Below are 25,998 nucleotides of genomic sequence, written 5' to 3' on the forward strand. Positions count from 1 at the left end.
AAAATGCTTTTCTATCTTATGTAAATTTCACATTATTCCCCGCTTTATTAATCTTAATACCGGATTAGCAAAGTAACTGCGAATCTGTTATCTCCTCAACATGCCTATCAGACTAATCTACAATACCTTAAGAATTTTGGATCAGAAGAATACCATTTCCAGCATAGCTCTCAGCAAGCGACAAATCTGGTGAAAAATATGAAGTTTAACTTGCCCCACCCATATCTTTCTGCTGTTGCTACTTTTCAGTATCAACTAGTTTAATAACCACTTACTATGAAAATAGTTAATGAGCCTTGCAGCATGAATGAGTGTGTAATTGCCCAACTTTCTTGAAATCTGAATTTTCCAGAAATGGAAGGATAAAGGAAACACAGGGATTTCTTAATGAGCGATGGAATCTCTTAATTATTTGGATAGTTAAAGGCTGAGAAGGACAAAATATTCCTACTGATGTATGAAAATACAATGGAGTTATTTAAGTTCACATACTTGACACACACACACAAAAGAAAAAACAGAGACATTATTAAGGGGAGGCCAAATTGTTTTATTTAATTTTTTAGTGACCAATTGGATTTTTGGCAGAAAGCTCTGCTCTTTTCTTTTTTTAGTTTTTTTTTTTAATTTTTATTTTTTCTTTAAAGAAATTAGCAGTGCTCAAATTGATGGGTTGGAATTTTACTCAAATTCCAGTTAATTTTAAAAACAAACAGATGAACAGGAATTCCAGATACTGTTTCCAGAGCAGAGAGCAAAACTTCACATTTGTATGAAAATTCCATGTTTATAATCTATTGGGACGCAGAATGTAAAACTATTGTCAGTAGTGCATGAATAAAACATTCACATTTGATCTGGAACCTTAAAATCAGAAAGCTGTACTCTCCTTCCAAAATTTTCATTACCTTGTGCAAATGAAGTCAAGTCTTCATGTGTCAAGCACACACTTAAAATTGTCCGTATTTTATATACAAGACATCTACCATTCAGGCAGTGCAAAATACATCCTTTCATAACAAAACTAAAATGTACCTCTCAAAGTATGAACAAGAATATACACATAATACATGATGTACACTATTTACACAACCATAAAAAATATAATACAAGGATTTTTTAATGAGATTATAAGACTTGACAGTCTTTTGCTATTTTTGTTGCAACAAGGCATGTTTAAGTTTCCTGGATGGAGTTTTCTTTGCCAATTACTCAGGAGATCTTGGAAACTATGCTTGAACTTTTAGGAGAGTTTTCAAATGGACTGCCATCAACTCCCTGTTTTGGTCAGACGGTTCAGCTGTGCCACCCACCCAGTGGCTAGGAGGCTTTGGAAGGACGCTAGGAGATGGTGGGTCGCTAAATTTTGCCCCAGCATAATTTTCTTTTTGGCTCGCTTGAGTTAGGGTGACAGGTTTCTTGGACTTGGCATTTCTGAAGTTCTCTGTGTTTTTAAGTGGCTTTTTCTCCTGCTTCTGAGTTACCTCTGGCGATACGGAATCTTGCCAAAAGTTCTCTATCTTTTTTGCCGAGGTGATCTTTGTCAGTGGCACGTTACATTTACTCTTCTGTCTGTTGATCTTTGGTTGTTCACACAGATGTAAACCGTGAACAGGCTGGCTGTAGGGGATGACAGCCTTCTCAGTCTTTCCCATCTTGTTCTTTAAGAACTGCAGAGACAAAGAATCCACGTCAACACACGACCCCTCTCCTCGAGAGGTGCCTCCGGTAGCGCACAGGCACAGAACCGCCACCGGGGCGGCCGCTAGCCGGACTCCAACACCCGTTCCCTCACCGCCCCTCCGCCGGGCTCCCGAAGCACCGCACCGAGGCGCTGGGGGCCGCCTCACGCAGCCTAACCACCCCACCCGACCACCTCCTAGCTATCCCACGCCTTCCGCAACTCCTCCGTGAGCAGGTACGCGCTCGCTGGCGGCGCCCGTCAGCCGCAGGGCGGGCAGACACAGCCCTCTCGACCGGCGGGGGACTCACCGGCTCACCGCCTCCACAGCCGCCGCCATGGGGCGCTGCGCCGCCGGCACGTCCCGCCTGCGCGCGCAGAGGCAGCTGGCCGGCGGCCAGCAGGCTAAATCCGGCTGTTGCTGGGCGCAGCGGCGGGCGCCCATTGGTGGCGCCGAGCAGCCAATCGCCGCCCGCGATTTCTCTCTTTACACGCCCACCCCCCCGCCCCGCCCCGTCCGAGCGGGCGTAACGGAAACTCTTCCCCCCCCCCCCCCCCCCGCTCGTCCACACGCACGCAGGGGGCGAAGGGGGGGGGGCGAGCCGCTCGCTGCCCGCCTCCCGCGGAGAGAAGGGGGGGGGGGCATCGGCTTGGCGGCTCCCAGAGCGCGGGAGAACGGGATGGGGGGGGGGGGGCAAGAAGTGAGCAAAAGTAGCGGAGCCCCGTCTTTACCTCCTTCCTGAGGGGTTTGCCGGGCGCGGGTCTCGAGGGGGCGGGCGCGGGGGGCTCCTCCGGGGGGGCCGTTACCATGCCGGGGGCGGCTGAGGCCGTCGGCGCGGGGTGAGCGCGAAGTTCGCCCGGGCCGTGCGTTCCCAGCGGGGTCCTTCTCCCCAGGCCGGCGCGATGCTGTTGGTACTGCTGGTAGCGACTGGGCAGGAGCCCGGCGGCGCTGGGCCGGATCTTTCCCTTCTTCCGCCGGACTCTCTTCACCGCGGGCCGCGCGCTGCCCCCCGGGCCCGCCGTGCAGCAGCTGGGCTGGTTCTCACAGTTGCTGTCCCCTCGCCGGAGGCGCTGGAGAAGAGCGGAGGGCAGCCGCCGGGGGTCTTCGGTGCCTGCCGAGATCCGAGCCAGGAAGGGCGGCGGCGCCGTGGTGGTGACCATGGTGGGACGTGGGTACCCAGAGCTGTAGCGGGGAGAGGGGTCGAGCCCAGGCGGGGGTGAGCGGGTCGGGTCGCTGGCGAGTGTCTGCCCGGGCTTTGTGGGCTGAGATGGTGGCGCAATCGGATCCGCTGCTAGGAGAACATGGCGGGGGAGTGAAAGGAGCAGCCAGCGGCGCCCCAGTGTTGTTACCCGAGCGGGGCACGCCCCCTTCCGCCCCCGCGCCAATCGCCGTGCGAGGATGGCGCGAGCGGAACGCCCCTTCACCGGGCGCCGCCAATCTCGGCGAAACGGTGGCCTCTCTGGCCCCGCCCCGGCCAATCGGAAGCGACACAAACAGTTGGGGCCGCGCCCGCTTCCGCGGGCCGCCCAATCCGGGCGGACACGAGCAGCGGGCACGCCCCCGTCTCCGAGTCACGGGCCCGCAGTGCGAAGCGAACGGACGGGACGGGCGGTTCTCCTTGCGAGAGCCGCCGGCCAATCGGGCGGCGCACAAACAGCGGCGGCCACGCCCCCGCCCGCTCCGCAGCCAATCGAGGGAGACGTAAACAGGCGGCGGCGCGCCCCCTGCTGGGCGGCGGAGCGCCGGCGGGTACGCCCGCACGCGTCGCCCGCCATGGAGGTGCCGGCGCCGCGGCCCGCGGCGGCCGCCCGGCCCCCGGCAGCGGCCGCGGCGGCGGCGGCGGCGGCGGCGGAGGAGGAGGAGGGACCCGGCCGTGAGGCGGCGGGGCGGAGGCGGGACGAGCGGAGCCTGGAGGCGCTGAGCCTGGCCGCCGGCGGCGGCGGCGGGGCGGCGGCGGCAGCGGCGGGGCGTCAGCTGCCGGAGGGGCGGCGGGCGACGCTGGCGAGCGCCCTGGAGCTGGAAGGGACGGTGCTGCGCGAGGGGCGCCTCACCCAGTTCGTAGCCAACAACCTGGAGCGGCGGATCCGGCTGAGCGGCGCCCCGCGGGGCGAGCCGCCGCCGGCGGCGGCGGGGGGCGGCGGCGGCGGCGCCTCCTCCATCCCCGCCATCGACCCCGGGGCGCTGCAGGACGTGGTGGCCCTGGCCGGGCAGGTGGCGGCGCAGGTGGACGAGCTGCTGCGCAACGTGCACTGCGGGCTGCAGGCCCTGACGGCCCTCAGCGTGGGCTGCATCCAGACCTACCGCGACGGGGTGGAGAGCCTGGGCGAGGCGGCCGACCTCAGCATCCGCGCCATGTACGCGCTGGTGGCGCGCTGCGAGGAGCTGGACCGCGCCATGCAGCCCGTGCCCGCCCTGGCCAAGCGCATCCGCGACATGAAGGGCACCCTGGAGCGGCTGGAGGGGCTCTGCAAGTAGCGCCGACCCGACCCGGCGCGGGGTGGGGGTGTGTGGGGGGGTCGCCGCCCCGCCGCTCTTGCCGCTGCCGCTGGCGTGCCGAGCGAGGAGCCCGCCGGGGCTGGGAAAGCGGGGCCCCGCCGCCGCCGCCCTGGCTGTGCCAGCGGCGGGCCCGCTGGGCCTTCGCGGGGGGGGCTCGGCCGCTCCGAGGAGCCCCGGCCCGGCGGCTGCCCGCCTCCCCCTCCGGTAGCCCCGCCAGCGGGCCCGCACAGGGCGGCTTCAGCTCTTCGCCTGGACGTCCGTCCTCCCTCCCTCCCTCCGTGTGTGTGCGCCCCTGTACGTGAGCAGCCGACAGCTGTGGCCAGTCCGCTGGCCTTAATCTGGAGGAAGTGAAATTTTTGCAACCGATGAAGGAAAAGGTCCCGGTTGAAATCGCGGGGTACACGGCAGGCGGTGCTTTTTAGCTTCAGCTCCATTAAAGAATTTGGATCCCACATGCCTTATGCTTTCTATTTATTGAGGGCTAGGAAGAACTAACCAATCTTAATTAAAAGTAGCTGTCAGTATTTTTTTTTTTTTTTTACCAAATTCGAAATTGTTGTGAACACTTGCTTGATGCTTAAAGGCATACGTGCTTACTTGTAGTTGACTTAGTGCCTGACAAGTAATTCTCACTTCTGCTGTTACAGCAAATAAACACGCAGAACGCTGCTGTCTCTTACAGGGCACAGTTGTAAGAGAAGAGGAAATTTAATATATATAGCAAAGACACTTGCTTTCTGCGAGGAATGTAGAATCCATGGAATATAATTGAGATTCAGATAAGAACAAATCTATATGCAAAGTTCTAAATAAAAGCTTTTGGATAAAATAAATATGCTTTGCCTCTATTAGTTTCTACAGTTTTCACAGTGTAGAAGTTTAAATGGCCTCGCTGTGAAATGATCCTGTGATTTTGTGTGGATTTTTTTTTCAATTGGGAAAGCGCCTATTTAATTAGATGAGGAACATGAATATGTGATGACATTACATGGGTGTATGACTGACATAAAATGGGTGCTTTGGGAGAATTTGTTTGTATAACTTGAAGCTTTTGTATATGCATCACTGTATGCAGAAGTGATTTTGCTGTATCAGTAAGTATTTCCTCTGAGGCCTGAGAGTAGCCGAATTATCTGGTCGCTATGGTTCCTATGCAACTAGCCTCTTAGGTGATGCTCTTAGCAATCCCATTTAGGTCACGAATGTGTTTGTAACAAGATTTCAGCAGAGAAATGATCACTGTGATCTTATGTATGTATAATAGTGTTTTCCGTGACCAGCGGCTCCCAAAAGCCTTGGAGCAAAGGTAGCTTGAAATACTACGCAAGTCCTGTAACTTTTGGTTGAAGAGCAGATGGGTTTATGATGGGTGCAGCTGTTACCCCACCATAATCTCATTAGAAACACCGAGAGAGCGGCGGACGCTCTGATACGCTGTGCTTCTGCGTGTAGGCAATACTGAATTTTAACAAAATGATTCAGTTTTATGCCACCCTGGTTTGCATGATACCAGTCTCTGGCCTGTTTTGGGCTTCTCAACATGGCCATGTCTTTCCCTCAGCACAGGGGTGTATTTCACCTGTGGCCTTGAAGCCCTGGCACTGGGAGAAGTGGGCTGTGCTCATGAAGAAGGTCATGCTCTTTGTGGTCACAGCTCTCATGGTACTGTCTTCTGGGAAACAGCTGTGGCTCCAGAAAGGGACCAGAGGTCTGAGGTTAGCGGAGAGAAAAAGGAGAACCTAACGGCCCCTGCCCATGGGCCTAGAAGACACTAAAGATTTCTTAACACCACCACAACAGCTGTGCTCTTAATATCTTTGGGGTGTTACTCTTGGGAAAGTTTGAACTTCTCTATCATGGGGATGCAGGAGTTTTGCCAAGTATGTTTTGTATATGTCAAGAGTGAAAACCAAAGTTTGATCTTGCTTAACTTGTGAGTATTGTTGAAATGTACAGGAATGACCTGCAAGCTTATTTGTATAGCCACATATGTACAGCTGCATATGTACCTTCATTCATACAGGCTAAGGTGAAGCCTTTAAAGCATATGTGTTTCAGTATGCTATTGGTTTTAGATAGCATTTCATTTGCAGTCCCCTACATTGAATGCTAATTCCCTGCTAAAATTGTCAAGTCTGTAGAATAAAATGTTTACTTTCATATTTTTGCTAGTGATTAGTTGTTGTTGAAGTGTTTCAGTTCCTAATTATTATTGCTTTTCTTATTTGGTAAAATAATTTGAAAGCTAATTTAAACTCTGCTCCCGCATCTGCACAGAGACTCATTAATGTGATTGCAGAGCCAGTTTCAGTCTAGGACCTCGGGCAGTAATTTCTGACAATGATGTCATTCATGTGATGAAAAAGGGATGACTAGTGAATTACAGGCATGAAGGAAGCAGTAATTACACTGTTTGGTTTTGGTTTTTACTGTCTGTCTGAAAGCTTCAGCTTGTTTGAAGGGCAGACTTAGCCAAGCTAGGTGAAGTGGCTCCTGTTACCAGGTGTCTGCCTCATACATTTGCCGTCCCTGGGGCAGGCATGGCCAGAACGATGGAAGCCTGTTCTGTGCCACCACGGTCGATATCGCTATGTCATCACATAGCTGCTGTGGTTTCCAGCCCCCCTGTCCATACTGGCCTCCATTGCTGCAGGAATGGTGACACTTGCCAGCACCTGTGCCAGCCCTGCCCTTGGAGTCCCATGTGAACCGCTTGTGAGCTACGTGCAGCTCAGTAGCCTCTGGTCAACCTGGTCCTTCTGCAGCCAGAGACTTCTGTACCGCTTTTTTGATCCCAGTCCAGGCTTTCTTGTGCATATCCTGTGGTAATTCTGGCACTTTCCAACTTAGGGATGTTGAGCATGAAAGCTTTCAGGTTCTTTTAGCCTTTTTTTGCTTAACCGATCAGTGAGCAGAGTAAAAACATGTTTGGATTTTCCAAGACCTTCGAATGGGTTTGCATATATTTTCTTGCTTAGTCACTCAGCTTTACAGTTGGTCTGGTTTTCCTTTCCTCGTCAACTGCCAAGTGAACTTTCGTTGAGATGGACAAGGTCAAAGAAGAAAACTAACAACATAAAATGACGTGCAGAGCACTAAGCAAAGCCAGATACAGAATTAGCCGTGCGCCAGGAATGACTTCCCTGCCCTGATAACCGCCAGTGACTCTGTTAGGATTTAGGTTACTCTGTTAGGAATTAGGTTAGTTTGGTAATTTTTTTTTTTCTTCAGGACAAGTGTCAGATCTGACTATAGAAACCCTTTTTCTGATGAAGGTGTGGTTGGTTCTGCTTCATTCCGGGCTTTTTCTTCCCTCCTTCCTGGGGTTTTATATTCCCTGACTCTGAACTGATTCCATATCCATGCTATTTAAAGGAGCTTTACCAGATAAAACCTTGTTACAGCTGAAAACAAGAACCAGTCACCCAAAGCAGGAATGAACATCACAGACATTTTACCTTTAAGGCTTTTTTTCAGTGTTACTTAATTGCATCAGTTATTCAATAAGTAAATATATCAACTTTTTGTGTGTCTTGCTGCCAGCCAGACACTAAAATACATAAGTCTTTTGGCTGGAATGTCCAGATTTATGGCGGTACTTATTCCCATGAGTAAGGTCTTGACTGAGTTGCCAGCATGAGGAGCAGCATGTGAGTTGAATCCAAGAGCATACCTCTTAGCATTAAAGAGGGAGCTATTTTAAAATGGTTTCAAATAGCATGGCTGTACTACCAGAAGACAAAAACCTTAATTTTAAAGCTTCAAAATCAGCAGCAGCTTTCCAGAGGAGTTAGTAGTTCAGCTCTTGTAGCAAACTGTGTGAGCTGAAACTGAAAAGTCTTAAAGATAGAGGCCTCTTGCAATAGGTGTCATCCAACATAAGACGGGTTCTTGCTGTCAGATGCCACGCTACCTCATCCTCATCAATGCTGGTGTGTACACCTGAAAAAAAACCCTTTAAACGATCAGCAGATTGTGTCTATGTTGCTGTCACAACCTGCTTTTATTGCTAGGAAATTGCTTTGAGAAAAGGACATTTTTGTAAAAATCGTCAAGGGTCCAATTAGTATGTTTTTGTGAATATTGTCTCCACTTCTGTCCCCACCCTGGCCCCATTCAGGAAACATTTCCTGGACCCTCCTGCCATGCATGTAAGAGCACACATGGAAGAGAGAGATTTGTGACATTTCTCCTTTAGAAAGCTTAACGCAGTTATTGCATCAGATGCAGGAACTGAAACTCAGCTGTGTTTCACATTTGCTGCTCCAGCTTAGTGCCTGGGGAAAGCTTTTGTCATCGTTATTCTTTGCTGTTCAAAGCTCCAGAAGTAGAGACGTGATCAACGGACTTGGGCCCCAAGCTTCCACCTGAGAAGTCAAGATCCTCCTGCCCCCTGTTACGACAATAGTAGCATTACGCCCTTATCTTGTAACAGGAAAAATGATAAAGAATCAAAATTCCAAACCTTCCTGCAGTTCTGGTTCCCTCCTACTATTTATACACATTAGAAGCAATGCAAAACCCAAACCTAAATAAAAAAACATACCCCCCTGCCACCCCAAGACTGCTAATTGATCCTCTTAGGCAGTTTCATAAATAATAGTAGTTGTGGCTGTGAAGGGTAACGTGCTTGAGATGGCTCTTGCAGTAGTGTTGAATCCTGATGAGACTTAAGAGAACCCGAGTTTAAAGAAAATAAAATACTACATTTTAATTATAATATTGATAGGGTTGGAGATGGGCAGTCTACACAACACTTGCAAAACTGGCATCTGTTGTTCGTTAGCAGGGTTGGACTGCTGTGTACATCGGTCATGATGCAGCAACATTCATTAATTGGGAGAGCAGAAAAGCAGAGTTAAAACTGTCTTGATTATTTTCCTAGATTACAGCTAGAAAGCGCTGTCACTGTAATTGGTTCCAGAATTTGAGTTAATGTTGCTGTTCACAGTAATGAAGTACCTTTGTTAAAAGTTGATTTTTCTTCAGAGAAGGGTAATAATTTATGTCAATATTTTTATTTTCATGAATGCTAGTTAGAGAGGGAAGAATCCTAGAATTTTGTCCAACAGTGTATTTCTTGTCTCAGTGTGACCAGCCATGGTTTTTCCTTGTTTACTTTATGGACAGTGCTGGAGAAATTCCCAGCACTGAACTTGCTTGTAAGACAGAGAGTGAATTGTTACAAGCGCTTTGTTAAGGACAGCTTCCTTGTCTGGAGGTACATGTAAATGAAGGGGAAGAAAATGCCACAAACTTGCCAGACAATAATTTCTGATTTTACAGCAATGTAATAATCCTGGGTATCTGGCTTGTCACTGGGATCGTTTGACTACACTCAGTAGCAGAAAATCCAAAAAATCCCAAGTTGAAATCTTAGCTTTTTAATAAATGAGCTTGCTTTCTATGGCCTAATATCAGCAGCGACGTTTACCAGCCATTTTCACTCTAATGAGATTTTTCTTGTCTGAACTTGAACTGTTGCCATTCAAGGGAATGCTAACGTGAAAATAAACTCCTTTAAAATCAAAGTATCATTTGACTTTGTTCCTCTTTCTGTTTTCACTGCCTACGCGATTTGTTTACTCGGTGGATTTTTTTTTCAGGCTGGGACTTTCCAGTGACGTGTCCTCAGCTGGAAGGAGAGGGGAGTTTCTCACTGCTGAGCAAGATTGGGATTTTCCATTTTCCAAAACTTTCCGTGTGCCATTTCTAGTTGATGACATGGATCTAGTTTGGTTTTGTTTCCCTCTTTAAAGAAAGAGATGTGCAACTACAAGTCTTTCATCTCTCCTGCTCCGATGTCATCAGCTTTCTTCAGTCTGCTGAGAGCATTTGGATAGTTAGAACAGTCCCTGTCCCCACCCCGTTCACCATTTTCCACAGCCACCAGTTGTGCTGCATTTCCCCCCTGGCAAAACCTTGTTCTGGGCCTCATCAGTTCTCAGCGTTGTTATTTTGTCCCACTTATCTTCCGTCTTCAGTTGCATGACTTACTACATCAGTGTTGTCATCGTACTACCAAGGCACTATCCTTCTTATTTAGCTCAGTTACGTCCTCCTTCAGCTGCCCTTCTTGTTTTTCATTCGTATTCTGCCTCAAATTCAAAATGTTTATCTGCAAGTCCTTGGCTGCCTGTTCTCTTTTGATGTCACTCATTCCTTTATTCTTTACAATCTCTTAGTAAATTACCTTACCCTTGCTTTCACTGTGCCTTCCTTGCTGCTGTCTTCTGCAAAGCTCCTTGTATCCGGAATACCAACTCTTGTTTTTAAATCAACAAGTTGCCTTGGGACTTGGCAACTCAGAAACTACATAGATAGTAGATTTCTACTTCCTACACTAAGCAGAAGGCATTAGAGAAAAATTCAACATCTGTAACAGAAGAGATCTAGGTCTTATTACTTGTTTCTGATTTACTTTAGTAATATGCTAACAAATGCAAATCAAACTGAACAAACTACTTGCAAAATAATACTGGTGTAACTGTGTGTGCTGTGATTTATCTGGTAAGAGATACTGCTGCTTGCATAGGCTCTTAAGCATGGGGTTATAGGATACCAAATGCCATGTGACGTGGAGAGGTGATGCAATATTTATAAAATACATGCAAGCCCCCAAAGCAAACTATGTTGTTTTTCCTTTTAATCATAGATTAAGTAAATACGGGAGTAAGACCACTGCTAAATGGAATTCTGGTCTCCCTGCCTTCCTTTTTTTTGGCATGCACACACACAGGGCTCTCACTGACTTTACTAAGAGCTGTATATATTTATGTGGAAGTTAGAAAACTTACTAGGATGTGTTATATTTATTACTTGCAACAAACCTTGGAAAGGAACAGTGGTAAAGAAGGATGGGCTTGCATATTAGGAGTACAGGATATGCCAAACCAGATCCTCCCATTTGTTCACCAAGATTCATGTGTACATACTTCAGTATGGCAAATAAATTCCTTTTTAACAAGATTATTCTTCCCTTACTTTCACTGATGCAGTCAAACGCAAGTCATAACCAAATTCTACATAAGTGTTAGAATGTCATTTTAAAACAAAAAATAATACTGAGCTGTACTGAGTTGATTAGCTATAAAAAGCCAAGCTTAAACGCTGTTAAAATTCAAGTTTTAATAATGGTCAACTAGGCAGTTCTTAATAAGTATGTAAAACCTTTTTATTAAACTACCTATCAGCAACGATTGCAAAGACTTCAGTCCAACCAAACACCAGGGTCTGTTTCTTACACTTTAACTGAACTGTAAGTGAGCTAACTGATTTGGACATTCAGTAAAGTAGGAGTCATGGAACACATTTCCCCTATGTGTTAATATTAACCAGAAAAATTGTGTAACTTGTTGATGACTACTGGAATTTACATAGCACTGCAGAAATTTTTGGTTGCAGCATTCGTTCATCAGCTTTTACGGTTGTGAAATCACATGCACTTAGTCTTTGTCCTTGGTTATTTATGAGCTATGCTTGGAGATAGGGATGAATACTTTGTCTCAGAAATAGACAAAGACTGGGACAGAACGACATTTGTTTCTCTGCGAATCTGCAGGTGAGACTTTGATTTAAATGTCTTGCTGATAGCCATTTGCACAAAACTTTGGAAACAAAAGTTTGCTGGGTTGAACATAGACAATCAACTTCTCGTTACACAATGTACCTTCAGCAGCATGACTTGTCACTGCCGCCTGCTAGGTAGTTGTAGTGGGTTGACCCTGGCTGGATGCCAGGTGCCCACCAAAGCCGCTCTATCACTCCCCCTTCTTAACTGGACAGGGGGAAGAAAATATAACCAAAGGCTCGTGGGTCAAGATAAGGACAGTTTAATAAACTGAAAGCCAAGGTCGCGCGCGAAAGCAAAGAAAAACAAATGATATTATTCTCTACTTCCCATCAGCAGGCGATGTCTAGCCACTTCCTGGGAAGCAGGGCTTCAGTACGCGTAGTGGTTGCTCCTGAAGACAAAAAATGCCCCCCTTCCGTCTCCCTTTACTTAGCTTTTATATCTGAGCTGACGTCATATGGTATGGAATATCTGTTTGGTTAGTTTAGGTCAGCTGTCCTGGTTATGTCCCCTCCCGAGATCTCGCCCTGCCCCAGCCTGCCGTTGAGGGGGGGGCAAAAATGTTGGAGAGACAGCCTTGATGCTGTGCCAGCACTGCTCAGCAGTAGCCAAAACACTGGTGTGTTATCAACACCTTTCTAGCTACTGATGCAGAGCACAGTGCTATGAGGGCTGCTATGGGGAGTATTAACTCCATCTCAGCCAGACCCAATACATCTATATCTTCTAACCATGCCATTGTATTTAATTCTCATTACTGAAATCCCTTCTTACCAACACTTGCAACTGAAACTACATACTTAAACCACTTTTATACCCAACATACAGATTTATACATTCTTATTAATTACTATCCCCTGTCCTTTAACAGATAGATATTCCATGGGCTTCTTCCACTCCTCCAGATGTTCACACACAGGTTATGACTTGGGCCCCATCCATCAAGATGAGTGGTCAGGACAGGAGAAGCAGTATGTTCGATCGTTGGGCACCAACACCGGCTTGGTTTGGGTCACCGATGCACTTGTCTGGTTCCTTACGAAGTTCACTCCTCTGCAGTTCAGGTCATTCCTGCTACATTACTTCCTACAACATACAACTCACATCACAGATTATTTTTCCCTCAAGGTTAAATGTCCTTGAGGCACACACTGGGTCTCCCCATCCTTCCGCATTACCCACCAAGTACACCCAGGTCCCTGAGCAAAGACAATCCCACGAATGGGGTTGCCTTTTCCCATGGGAGGAGAAATCCACGCTGCCTTCCCCAGCCACTTCCCCATGTGCACTACGGGGACCTTATCTCCTCCCACAGTATGTATTGGTTTTGTGTGGCAAGGTTTTGGTAGCGGGTGGGGTTACAGGGGTGGCTTCTGTAAGAAGCTGCTGGAAGCTTCCCCTGTGTTCGAGAGAGCCCATACCAGCCGGCTCTAAGACAGACCCGCCGCCAGCCAAGGCCGAGCCAATCAGCGATAGTGGTAACGCCTCTGTGATAACATTTTTAAGAAGGAAAAAGTTGGGACGGAGGTATTTCGGCAGCCGGAGAAAGGAGTGAGAACATGTAAGAGAAACAACCCTGCGGACACCAAGGTCAGTGAAGAAGGAGGGGGAGGAGATGCTCCAGGCGCCGGAGCAGAGATTCCCCTGCAGCCCGTGGGGAAGACCATGGTGAGGCAGGCTGTCCCCCTGCAGTCCATGGAGGTCCACGGTGGAGCAGATATCCACCTGCAGCCCGTGGAGGACCCCACGCCGGAGCAGGTGGGTTCCCGAAGGAGGCTGTGACCCCGTGGGAACCCCGCGCTGGAGCAGGCTCCTGGCAGGACCTGCGGATCTGTGGAGAGAGGAGCCCACAGAGCAGATTTTCTGGCAGGACTTGTGACCCCGTGGGGGGCCCATGCTGGAGCAGTCTGTGCCTGAAGGACTGCAGCCCGTGGGAAGGACCCACGTTGGAGAAGTTTGTGGAGGACTGTCTCCCGTGGGTGGGACCCCACGCTGGAGCAGGGGAAGAGTGTGATGAGTCCTCCCCCTGAGGAGGATGAAGCGGCAGAAAATAACGTGTGATGAACTGACCGTAAACCCCATCCCCGTCCCCCTGTGCCGCTGGGGGGGTGGTAGAGAATCCGGGAGTGAAGTTGTGCCCGGGAAGAAGGGAGGGGTGGAGGGAAGGTGTTCTGAGATTTGGTTTTATTTCTCATTACCCTACTCTGGTTGATTTGTAATAAATCAAGTTAATTTTTTTCCCCAAACTGAGTCTGTTTTGCCCGTGACGGTAATTGGTGAGTGATCTCTCCTATCCTTATCTCGACCCACAAGCTCTTTGTTATATTTTCTCTCCCCTGTCCAGTTGAGAAGGAGGGGGAGTGATAGAACAGCTCTGGTGGGCACCTGGCATCCAGCCAGGGTTAACCCATCACAGTAGTGTATCTTTAACATAATGTATTCTGTAAAAAGGCAGCTGGATGATGTAAACACAGGGGAGTCATGAGAAAAAGTTTCTCTGCTATACCATTTTATTTATTAGGATTTTTTTCTTCAGATCCTTTTTCAGTTATTAGTTACCTTGGGGAACGGCACAACCAAGCTCTTTTTTCCATTCCCAGCTTTCCTTCTGGTCAGTGGATCATTTTTCTAGGTTGCACTGCTGTTTTAAACTACCTCCAGGAAAAGTGCATCAACAAATACACTTTGTGCCTACATTGTGTTGGCACAGTCAGTGTGCTAGTAGGCTGAAATACTTGTATTTTGGAAACCTATTCAATAGCAGGCACGGTTGAAAGTGAATTCTCACTGCAGAAGAGCGTTTTTTGTGAGTTGCTGCAGAAGTGGCATGCCCCTAGGGCAGAAAAGGATCAGAGATCCCACAGGGGGATCTGCAAGTCTGGCTCCTGGTTGCTTCTCTAGAAGGAAGAAGAAAGAATAAATAGGTCAGGTGGTGGGTCGCATGTATCACCGTGGGTCTGCAGGGCTGGCAAGTACCCACTGCAGCCACTGTCTCCTTCAATGACATAAATTACTTTACCTCTGAGGTGATTAATGCTGTCGAAACAGGATACACATTTATTTATCATGCTTTTGGATGCCATGGTTCATGTAGAAGAAAATAACATTTAACATAAAACAGATGATGAATGTAATTGAACCATCCTTTGTAGCCCACACCCCATAAAAAAGAGAAAGCAATTGCCAATTTTTGTACGTGTGGTTTTGCCACCCAAAGGTAAAAAAAGCTTCTTTATGGTGACGGTGGGTGTCAGTAACAGATGGAAAAGAACATAGCTAGATCAGGAACAACAGTGGATGTAACCATAGTTTGCTGACTATGGTTATCCCAGACCCGTCCTGAGTTTTAACTTTGTCTTTTCCACACTGGAAATCTTAAAAGGTACAGCAATAAAATTCACACACGGTTTTTCTGTTACAAGTATGAGTGAAATGTTTGTTTCAAGGTCTGGGTTAATAATGTCAGTTGTGTACTTTTATTGGTTCAGCTTCACACAGTAAGCTGACCCAAATTTGCTTCAGATCCTTGGTAGATCACAAATCTAAGAGAAACTGAGGCCATGTTTTGATATTTGCCGGCAATGCCAGGCGTGCATTAAAGCAGCTTGAACAGCCCCTTCCCTGCCCATTTGTTCCTGACCATCGACTGCATTTCCCTCTGAGTTTATCTGTACTGCTTAGGCAGCCACAAAATGAACCAGAGCGAGGAACTTGACCCAGCTGAGCCCAGCAAAGAGGGAGGGGAGGCTTGTTTGCTTTTCGACCGCACTGATTCCCCGCCTTGTTTCACTGCACAGACAGTTGCTCAGCGCAAGGGAGGAATCGAGGAGAAGAAAGGGTGTGCGAGCCTGATGCTCACAGCTGAGATAAGTGCCGTGCTCGGGGAGGGCTTGCAGCTGCTACCACTCAAATCTTGTTGACCTACAGCCCACAAAAGTGCGTTGCTTGTGCTGGTAGTTGGGCTGCTCCCAGGAAAGGGGCCCATAGCTAGAAGCAGGGTTGTACTGGAAATAGTCATTAAACGATGCCTTGGATTTTAATTTTATGCTGTTAGATGTATGAAAATTCTTTTCTGCCTGGCTGAAACTTCAGCTACTGAGTGGGTAAAGAAGATAACGTAGCAACAGCTCTACCCGTTTTGAAGCTGGTACAAGCTGCAGTGTAGAGAATAACAGAAAATAATGAAGTGGGTTGTGTTTCAGGACAAAATGCCTTGTCTTTTCATTCTACCTGTTCCCTCTGTGGTAATCAAACTTTGCATCTGAGATACAAACAACCAAAACAGGCTTCCTATTTCAAATCAGCATACCCTTGTGTATAACCAGCATTGTGTCCATACTGTTTATACTCATTTGAGACTATCTCTGTGTCATTGTTCAATAATTTACATTTAATAAATCACTTTAGTTCTATTCATGACTCTCTCCTGTTGTGTACCAACGTTTGCTGGCACATTTTTCTAATTCTCTGTTAGAGAACATGTATAGGTAGGGCCTGAGTTACAGTCCACTGAGATGACTGATAAAAGTTTCACTGAAGTTTAGAAAGCTGAGAATGTGTCATGTAGCAGTTCTCTGACAAAACATCCAATTATAGTAAAAAATACAATACTAAACTCATTTTAGCAGATCTAACTCTCAGTACATGGAAAGATATGTGGATATTTTTCTCCCCAAAGGGATTTTTGAAAAGCAGTTTCTGTAGAGCAGAGATAGATACAGGAATTCACAAAGTGACTTTTCTGAAGAAGCAGTGTTAACATTTTCCAGTAACAGCCTGCACCCTTACAGTGCTTAAAGATTGTTAGCCAAACCCCAGCAAACTAGTCATAGGTCTAGGAAATTCATTTCAGGCAAGTACAGAGTCATCTTCATACCTCCTTCCCTTTCTCAAGGACCTTAATCTCTCCGAACAACTCCCTAAAAGTCCATCTGGACAAGGACAGTTTTATACCCATACTGAGCTGTATTGGGTTTGCATGGCAAGGTTTTGGTAGCGGGGGGCTAAAGGGGACTTCTTCTGTGGGAAGCTGCTAGAAGCTTCCCCCATGTCCGACAGAGCCAATGCCAGCCGGCTCCAAGACGGACCCGCAGCTGGCCAAGGCCGAGCCCGTCAGCTGCGGTGGTAGTGCCTCTGGGAGAACAGATTTAAGAAGGGGAAAAAAAACCCCTGCTCAGCAGGAACTTCAGCCAGAGAGAGGAGTGAGAAGATGTGAGAGAACCAGCTCTGCAGACCCCCAGGTCAGTGCAGAAGGAGAGGAGATGCTCCAGGCGCCGGAGCAGAGTTCCCCCGCAGCCCGTGGGGAAGACCATGGTGAGGCAGGCTGTCCCCCTGCAGCCCAGGGAGGTCCACGGGGGAGCAGATATCCACCTGCAGCCCGGGGAGAGAGGACCCCATGCCGGAGCAGGTGGGTTCCCGAAGGAGGCTGTGACCCTGTGGGAAGCCCGTGCTGGAGCAGGCTGCTGGCAGGACCTGCGGATCTGTGGAGAGAGGAGCCCACGCTGGAGCAGGTTTTCTGGCAGGACTTGTGACCCCACGGGGGGCCCACGCTGGAGCAGTCTGTGCCTGAAGGACTGCAGCCCGTGGTAGGGACCCACGCTGGAGCAGGTCGTGAAGGACTCCCATTGGAGAAGTTCATGGAGAACTGTCTCCCGTGGAAGGAACCCCATGCTGGGGCAGGGGAAGAGTGAGGAGTCCTGCCCCTGAGGAGGAAGGAGCGGCAGAGACAACGTGTGATGAACTGACCCCAACCCCCATTCCCCATCCCCCTGCATTGCTGGAGGTAGAGAAAATCGGGAGTCCAGCTGTGCTCGGGAAGAAGGGAGGGGTGGAGGGAAGGTGTTTTAAGATTTGGTTTTATTTCTCATTACCCTACTCTGATTTGATTGGTAATAAATTCAACCAATTTCCCCAAGTCGAGTCTGTTTTGCCCATGACAGTAATTGGTGAGTGATCTCTCCCTGCCCTTATCTTGACCCACTAGAGCCTTTTGTTATATTTTCTCTCCCCTGTTCAGCTGAGGAGGGGAGTGATAGAACGGCTTTGGTGGGCACCTGGCATCCAGCCAGGGTCAACACACCACATGAGCGAAGGCTTGAGTACAAGGATAATAGCTTTTTTTGTGTTAATCTTAACCTTAGTTACAGCAGGTAAAACCAGCAGTGGAAAGGAGTGGCATGGACTTTAACTGTAGCTGTATGAACAGCAACGGACCACAGGCACTATGTTCGCTGAAGCAAAGTCCATTCCATAATGTCCGTCATGAGTTCTCACTGTGCTATGAAGCCTAAAGTGGTGAGAATGTGAAAAGGAGTATTTCAAGGGAATGACAAACATATTCCAAATGAAAAAATAAAAAATCTTTTCCTTTCTCTAAGGAATGCTTGGAAGACCTGAATTTACAACCTATACAGTGTCACTGTCTAAAATGACATTTCCCAACCTATTCTTAAGGTTCCCTAGATCAGTGATGCTATAGATGTATATGCTAGGATATTCATCTTGCTCTCTAGTTTTTTTTGAGTGAGGCTTTTTTGGGAAAGAGTAGCACGTGTTCTTGTACAGCTTGTTCCACAATGCATATGGAGAAAAAGCAAAACTACTTCACAAGGGCAATGTTTGAGCATCTGATTTTATATATATATATATGCATACATATATTTTACCATAACTTAATTTGCATACAATATAAACATATATTCAGATTTGATTTTAAAGAAGCCTGTGTGGCTGCCAGGCTGATCCCTTTGCTTTACTCTGTATTCCTTTCCTTTGCCTTTGGCCAGTTTCTTAGGGTATTTTCAGGACTGCAAACACCTCAAGAGAGACACTGTGGTCTTCATTTACATTTGTACAGTATGTTACACATATTTTGTATAATAAAGCCATATAAATAAAAACAGGTCTGTATGTATTTTCTCAGGTACTATATTATAGTTCATACATGTATTATTCTTCACAGGCTTTATATTCACGTATATACATAGTATACATATCTGTAGGCACAAACTTACGATGCAGAAGATCTGAGAGAGTGCCTGTGGGTAATAATCTTTTCTTTGTGTGACTGATCACATGAGAAAAAGATTTCTGCCAGTATAGCAACCCAGAACTTGATCATCACGTATGCAGGTTTGTAGGCTAAAACACTGACCCTTTCTTGGCTATTTCAGGCAGTAGAGGAGTGATAACCCTCTAGCAGCTACTGACTGCCCTAGTCTGCCTCCCGCACTAGCCAGGACCTCAGTTACTTCACTAGTTTTAACCACAGCCTCCATCCAGGGCAAGATTTTTACTAAGGTGTCCACATTCAGGCAGTAGAGAAACTAGAAAGTGTAGCAACAGAAGGCTGTTTTACTTTGTGGAATCCAGTCACTGTCCAGCCCAGCTCCAAAGACTATGAGTCATGCTTTCCACTTACATAAATTAGATTGAGTTTCTTGTATATTATGCCATACTTACTTTTCCCTACTGCTAGTCATCTTCCGTCGTGAAATTTTAGTTGGTTGATTACTTTATCCACACTCAAAGCACACTACTGCCATATGATTTCATTTTATGTAGTAGATGATATATTCTTAAATGTTACATACATGTTACATACATGGGTATTTTTTACAGTGTAGATTTCCATTGAAAATCAGCCTTCATAGCTGATGCAAGTAAGGCCTTGGGCATCTAGGTCAAACTGTAAGAACTCCAGGGAGACCAGTGCTAGTCTCCCAGGAATGACAGGCATCTTGCTTATAAGCTTGTTGTCCAGCTGCTTATCTCTCACATCAAGCACACCATCATTTCAGCTGCAGAGGAACAACAGCAAGGCATCTTGTTTTTCAGGCCTGCAAGTCAGTGCTTGAAGTCACAGCTGTCATCCCTCTTCAAGAACAGCAACCCCCTGGACAGACAGACACCTTCTTCCCTTTGCGCAGACACACATCTTTCCAATTCCTTCCCAGAGAGATCTGCTGAGTAAATCACCTGCTAAGTGAATCATCTGCCATATCTGCACGTCAGAGCTAAGACTGTTCATGTCCCCTGTAGTGGTGTGAGATTTACACGTCATCGTTACAGCACACACCTTTGGTGGTGTAGTCTGATAGCTTATGGTGACTACCCCAAGCATGATACCCAATTCAGGGACCTGGATTTAAAGCAGCTCCATCGCAAGCTTACTGAGTGCTCCCTGCCTACACGGAGGTTTACTCTACAGGTTGAACTAATGCTTCAGTACCTTAGAGGCTTGAGATGAAAATGTTGTATTCCCAGAATGAAACTCTGAAGGAAAATTTAAGATTTAAATAAAGACTTGAAAGCAAGCTGCTTACATTGCATCCATTAGTCTGTTAGTTTTATTACTCTTAAAGAAAGAAGGGTGTAGTCTATATTCTACTGAATGTCTGGGCTGTATTCTCTTGGAAATTTTATTAAGCACTGTATCATAACCTCGCACTAGGGAATGACTACAGGAGTTGATTTTGCTATTCCATGCTGTTTCCTGTTTACTTTGGACAGGAAAAGTAACTGTACTTTAATTTACATCATTTGGAGTCTGTGAGGGCATGGTGCCCCCTAATGTCTTGAAGACTAAAGACCGGTAATTTTGTTGCTGACTTTCTCTCAAAGCTCTCTATAGGAAGAACGCTGTACATGACATTTTATTTTCTCAAATATATTGCAGCACTCAAAACTTTGCTTCAACATCCCTTTTTGATATTGTATACACATAAGGAATAAAATAACTTTCTTTTTAAATCTTATTTTCATTTTCAAACCCGGAAAAATAACTTGTCTCAGAAGTTAGGTTCTTAATTATTTGTTGACACCAAACCCATAGGCATGAATTAAAAAATGTTGAGCTCTTAGCGTTTACTTTTGATTTGATTTGAGTCAGTGCATATTCAGCATTTTTAAATGCAGAAGCCTACACATATATTAGAGAACTTAACCATAAGCAACCATATTAACTTTCACTTAAAATGTTTTCATTGTACTGTTTTTTAGGGTTTTTTTTTCTTCTGATACTAAGAATCTAAGTACTATTGGCATAAAATACGACTACAGTAACAAAGAAGTTAAAATATTTATTCAGATTTAGACAGTACTCACCCCTCCCCACAAAAGCTTCATGCATGCCAAAAGTAAATCAGTCATAAAGGAACACTGTACTAGCCATCCATTTTGTCGTAAGTCAGTTTGCCATGAACATTAAAACCAATAAGCAAGGAATGAATTAACTGAATCAGTAAATAAAAAATAAAAATATATTTTGCTATGTAACATATATGATAGCTTACAAGTTTATGGCATCAAGTTTCTTTCCAGTTGAACACCTATACCATGAAGTGGAAAAACAATACTGTATGAATCATGTTTGCATACAGTTAACTTCTCTCACAATTACTTTCCCTTAAATAAATCCTGTTGTAGTCTCAGTTTAGCAAATAATCTGTTTGATCTGGTTTTTTTTAAGAAAATGTATTTACTAGATAGAGTCAGAAATGTCTGTGTCATAGAACATCCTGAGGGATGTTTTTATTTTCTTATTACATTCATTATTACTTTACGAACGCATGGAAAATAATGTTATATTGAAACAGAACAGTTGTTGACCTATACCAAGATAGAAGAGGGCAACACCATGTGTTCTTTCAGGCAAAATACCTAATTTATCCATTTTGTGTAGAACAAGTAAATTATCTAGCTACTTACAATATTAATATATGACATTAAAAGTGTAAGATTATTCATCAGAAAAAATTTGCGTAAACATTCAGTCTGTAATTAGGAAAAAGAGTTAAAGTGTGCGTGGGGGCTTTGGTGTGGGGTTTTTTTTTTTATGGTTTTAAGTCAAAGGAGAACACAAATGCAGCTCTCCACTACCTAAAACAATGTGGCTGAGCTGAAACCAAAGAAGTCAAAATACCCATGGCACAGAGGATGAACCGCATCCTGGGAAAACGACTTCTTGATTGTAGTGTCTGCTCTGCCAGCAGAAAGATTTAAATTGGTGAGCAGAAACCTGAGTAAGGATACAGGCATCTGAATGCCTCTAGGTAAAAGAGAATCAGTATACGGAAAAGAGGAAATGTTATTGTTGCAAATGAGATTTTGTTATACGGCTTTGGTTTAGCAGCAATTTAGGATTTATTAATATTTTTGAGATAGATCACAAGATTAGGTTGCATGACTTGTAACAGTACTTAATTATGAGCCAATTTAGCAGAATGATTCAATGGAATTTGTTACAATCAAATTTGCGAACTTACTTAGTTAAAGATTCAAAAACGGCAAGGATCACCCGAAACTTACAGCAGGGTTGGAGGTTAAATCAAATCACACACACGCACAGACAGATAAAACAGTTCTGAACAACACAGGCAGACAAAATAGCTCCAAACTAAATCACGCAGAGACAGGCAAAATAGTTCCAAACCAAACTGCAAATCCTCATGAAATCTACCCTGAGAGCCGTCCCAGCTCAGGGGGAGATACTGGGTCACACAGCCCGCTGTGGTCTCAGTCTCTGGGGGGGTCTCTCCTTGGATGGCTATTTATAGGGTCTCGAGATGATTGGCTTTGGTCATTGTTTTACATTCTGGCCACGGTCATCCTGATATACCATTCAGGGAGCAGATGGCCCCGGTGTGGCCGGGGATGCCTGGCACCCATAAATCTCTGCACTTGCAACCGAGATAACAGCACAATGGGAGGTTTTCCCAAAGCATGCATGGCTTATCCTGAGATCTCAGAGTGGCCCGAGGGGCTGCACCACCACAGTTATATCATAGACTATTAAACCACTTGCAGTTGCTTTCTCAAAGCAATTCTTGAAAACAACGACTACGGCCACCTACGTGTTCCTTGTTCAAACACAGCATGTCGGCTTTTGAAAGTCACATGAAGACTCCAGGAACTGGGTGTCCTCTGCTGGTACATCAGGAAAAAGTAATATCTTAACTATTAATGTCACAAAGTCAAGCAGGAAAGTATGTCCAGTCACAAAGACTGTTTGATGTCACACGCAAACATCATCCTATCACTGTGTAAATTGTCTCTAAGTGTCTAACATGGCAAAGTCTGGTGCAAACTATATATGCACAACACGTAATGTCAGCTGTAAATAACCAAGTTCTCCAGACCAGAAGGACACCTCACCAAGGCAGCACTAGAGCCAAGTTAAGAGTAAACAGTCACTTGCAATCTGCGTTGTATCTGTGAGAGGCAATGTAACAACATGTTCTCAAACATGTGAATACTCTACTATTCTGCCGGAGAATACTGGTCTTTTGGGTGACTGAATTTTCCCCATGTAAAATTTCCTAAGGAATACACTGAACAATGATGACAGAAACAGGGATTATTCCCTGCTTCTATATTCCCTGTCCTATATTCCACCTCTTAATGTCACATTTAGAGCATACTTACTCCTAAAATCTAGATGAAAACCACCATTACCCTGTCACCATCAACTGATCAACAGACCACCACTCATCTTGCTCAATAGCAGCTGTGACACTGTTTTCTTAGGAAAAAAAAGAAGGAACCACCTGCTTCAGTGTTTCTCACTCAGCAACTGGCTTCAAACTGTCATCGTGTTTGGTACCTGATGTGGAGCAAGATGGTATGTGGCAAACAGACCTAAGTGTCACAACTTATGAAAAGCCCTCCAGTGTGGTGAAGGTGCTCTGCTGAATGGCTACTCACATTACGCTGGTTTGCCAGAGGGACTTCCTCAACCCTGCTCAGCCAACCCCAGAACTGCCAAAAGGCTGAACTACGGATGATGCCTGGCTAAGCTCATTTTGGCTGTATGTTTCATTGTAACTCCCTACCTTATATTTAAAATTCCAAATATTTTATTTGCCTTGTGCATTGCTAAATAAAAACAGATGTGCATATCCTCCCAGTTTAACTATACATCTTTACACAGTATTTTTGCTCTGTATCTGTTAAGTTTGTTTTAAAAACATATTAGAATCTTAGAGCTAGATGACCAGAACAGAGATTATTGCTCATTCATGATTTATTTTTGTACTCTTCTTCACCTCTGCAAATGGTTTCATTCCTAATTTTGCCATCCTGCTGACGTTACTGTACGTTGCTCCTAATTTACTGAAATCAGAAACTGAGTATCTTGCAGTTGTTCTTTACTTCTTGCTCTTTCTTAACACTCCCTGCACTCCTTTCACTTTCTTTTCTGGCTGGTCTTCGGCACCACCTGGTGTCTGACTGTCGCTTGTTTGTTCTGAAAAGCAAAAATCAGCACCTTATTTCAAACATCAGAGAGTAACGTTTTAATGGAAGTGTATTTAACAGTTAGGGAAAATAACATAAATAGTCTTTCACTGTAGCATGACTTTTAATTTTAGCTAGAATGAGAAGATTAATATCTGATGATGACAAAAGCCTTAGAGGACAAAACTCAGAAACTTCTAATGTAGTATGAGAACCTAATGACTCAGATATGCAAACTACTTAACTGACTACCTCAATGAGAGGATATTCTAGAGAAAAACTGTGTCTAATAAAATCTAGAGTGATAAAATGCAGCAGGAAACATAGTCACTGTATAATGAAATTTGTCATAAATTCTAAACAGATCAAATTACTTCCCTTGTTTTCACCTACTGACTTCCAAAGGCAGCACACTTGGCTTATGGAAAAACAGAAAGTCCAGACAGAACAGTACTGAAATGTAATTAACTGGAAAATAAGCTAAAAAAAAAAAAAAAAATCTACTGCTGTTGTTTCCTCATGCTTCACTGAAGCCACCTGTACTGGTTTTGGCTGGGATAGTTAATTTTCTTCATAGTAGCTCATAGGGTGCTTCTATTTTAGATTTGTGATGAAAACAGTGCTGATAACACAGGGATGTCTTAGCTGATGGTGAACAGTGCTTGAACAGCATCAAGGCCTTCTCTGCTTCTCACATCACCCCACCAGTGAGTAGGCTGGGGGTGCACTAGAATTTGGGAGGCGACACAGCTGGGACAGCTGACCCAAACTGACCAAAGGGATATTCATACCATATGATGTCATGCTCAGCAATAAAAACTGGGAGGAGGAGGAAGAGGGGACATTTGGAGTTACTGCATAACCACTGTGAGTGATGAAGCCCTGCTTTCCTGGAAATGGCTGAACACCTGCCTGCCACTGGGAAGTAGTGGATGAATTCCTTATTTTTCCTTATCTTTATCTCAACCCACGAATTTTCTCACTTTTACCCTTCCGATTCTCCCCCCCATCCTGCTGCAGGGGAGAGTGAGCAAGCAGCTGTGTGGAGCTTAGCTGCCTACTGGTGATAAACCATACCACCACCTTAGGTATTTCTTTCACATAGGCAAACACTGTCAGGCTACAATTCTTCAACTGAGTCCACATAAGCAGACCACTTTAAGCCCACAGAGAATTTTCACAGGGATTCCGTACAGAAACAGTTTTTGTTACGTGAACCTATCCGTAAGCCTAATCTTTCCGGCCATGCCTTTTTACAAAAGAAAGAGAAGGCCCAGTGCAGAGGCATCTCTGCTACACTAGCAAACCTCTTACACGCAGACTAGGTCAGCTGTGCTATTAGCTGGAGCAGGGATCCATCTATTTCCACCTCCAGTCCCGGCTATAAGGGAACACCCAGGGAAAACTAACAGCAGGGCAAGCACGCCTGTCCAAGCCTCAAGCTGTTTTCGGCTCAGGACGTTTCCCCGCTACTTCGGTAGCCTTCAGCTACCTTCTCTTCCAAGTACCTGCCCAGTCCCCCCTGCAGCCCTCGCAAACTCTTCACATGTGTGAGAGCCTTTGCCAGCGAGTCCCGCAGCTCCGGCTCCTGCCGCAAAAGTGGTCCCTCCACCTGCTTCCAACCCAGCCCCGGCCCCAGCGCCAGGCCTCGCTCGGCAGAGCCGGCGGCAGTCCAGTCGGTGACCACCTCTCCTTCCAGGCTGAGGAGCCCTCGTCTCGGCTGCCCTCTTGGAGCGAAAAGCCCTCCTCACTTTGCACCGGGAATCTTTTCCCGCCCCAACAGGCCTCGCGTCGGAGGGGAGGGAAACGCAGCTCAGCCGACACCTCGGGCTTGTCCAGCCGCACAGCCCCGCACCGCCAAGCGCTCCCTCTCCCGCCACCCCCCAACGAGCGACGGGTCCCTCGGCCTCACACCCGCCGCGGAGCCCCTTCCCCTCCCCCCCCTCCCGAAGGCCCCGGCCGGGCCCCGCGCCGCCAGCGGCCTTCCCCGGGGCAGCCGCAGGGCCGGGCGCC

The 25,998-nt window shown here is 46.3% G+C and overlaps 2 protein-coding genes and 1 long non-coding RNA gene across 3 annotated transcripts; 1 reads left to right on the forward strand and 2 right to left on the reverse strand.

Annotated features, from left to right (window-relative positions):
* Positions 1-600: 600 nt before the first annotated feature.
* Positions 601-3,004, reverse strand: PNRC1 (proline rich nuclear receptor coactivator 1). The gene is made up of 2 exons (XM_052781536.1): positions 2,414-3,004; positions 601-1,670 (listed from the first exon to the last, which is right to left on the reverse strand). The coding sequence occupies exons 1-2, from the start codon at positions 2,840-2,842 to the stop codon at positions 1,230-1,232; spliced, it is 870 nt and encodes a 289-aa protein (XP_052637496.1). The 5' UTR covers positions 2,843-3,004; the 3' UTR covers positions 601-1,229.
* BORCS6 (BLOC-1 related complex subunit 6) lies at positions 2,950-9,712 on the forward strand. Its single transcript, XM_052781535.1, is given in 3 exon segments — positions 2,950-3,018; positions 3,020-3,433; positions 3,435-9,712. Coding segments are annotated over 3 exon segments (1,206 nt in total). The 3' UTR covers positions 4,158-9,712.
* An 11,109-nt stretch (positions 9,713-20,821) lies between these two features.
* On the reverse strand, positions 20,822-25,907 carry LOC128139326 (uncharacterized). Its single transcript, XR_008234324.1, has 2 exons — positions 25,494-25,907; positions 20,822-23,995 (listed from the first exon to the last, which is right to left on the reverse strand). It is a non-coding gene; the product is annotated as an uncharacterized LOC128139326 (long non-coding RNA).
* Between the last annotated feature and the right edge of the window lie 91 nt (positions 25,908-25,998).

This window comes from Harpia harpyja, chromosome 3, assembly GCF_026419915.1.
Source record: "Harpia harpyja isolate bHarHar1 chromosome 3, bHarHar1 primary haplotype, whole genome shotgun sequence".
In the NCBI taxonomy this organism is placed as follows: domain Eukaryota; kingdom Metazoa; phylum Chordata; class Aves; order Accipitriformes; family Accipitridae; genus Harpia; species Harpia harpyja.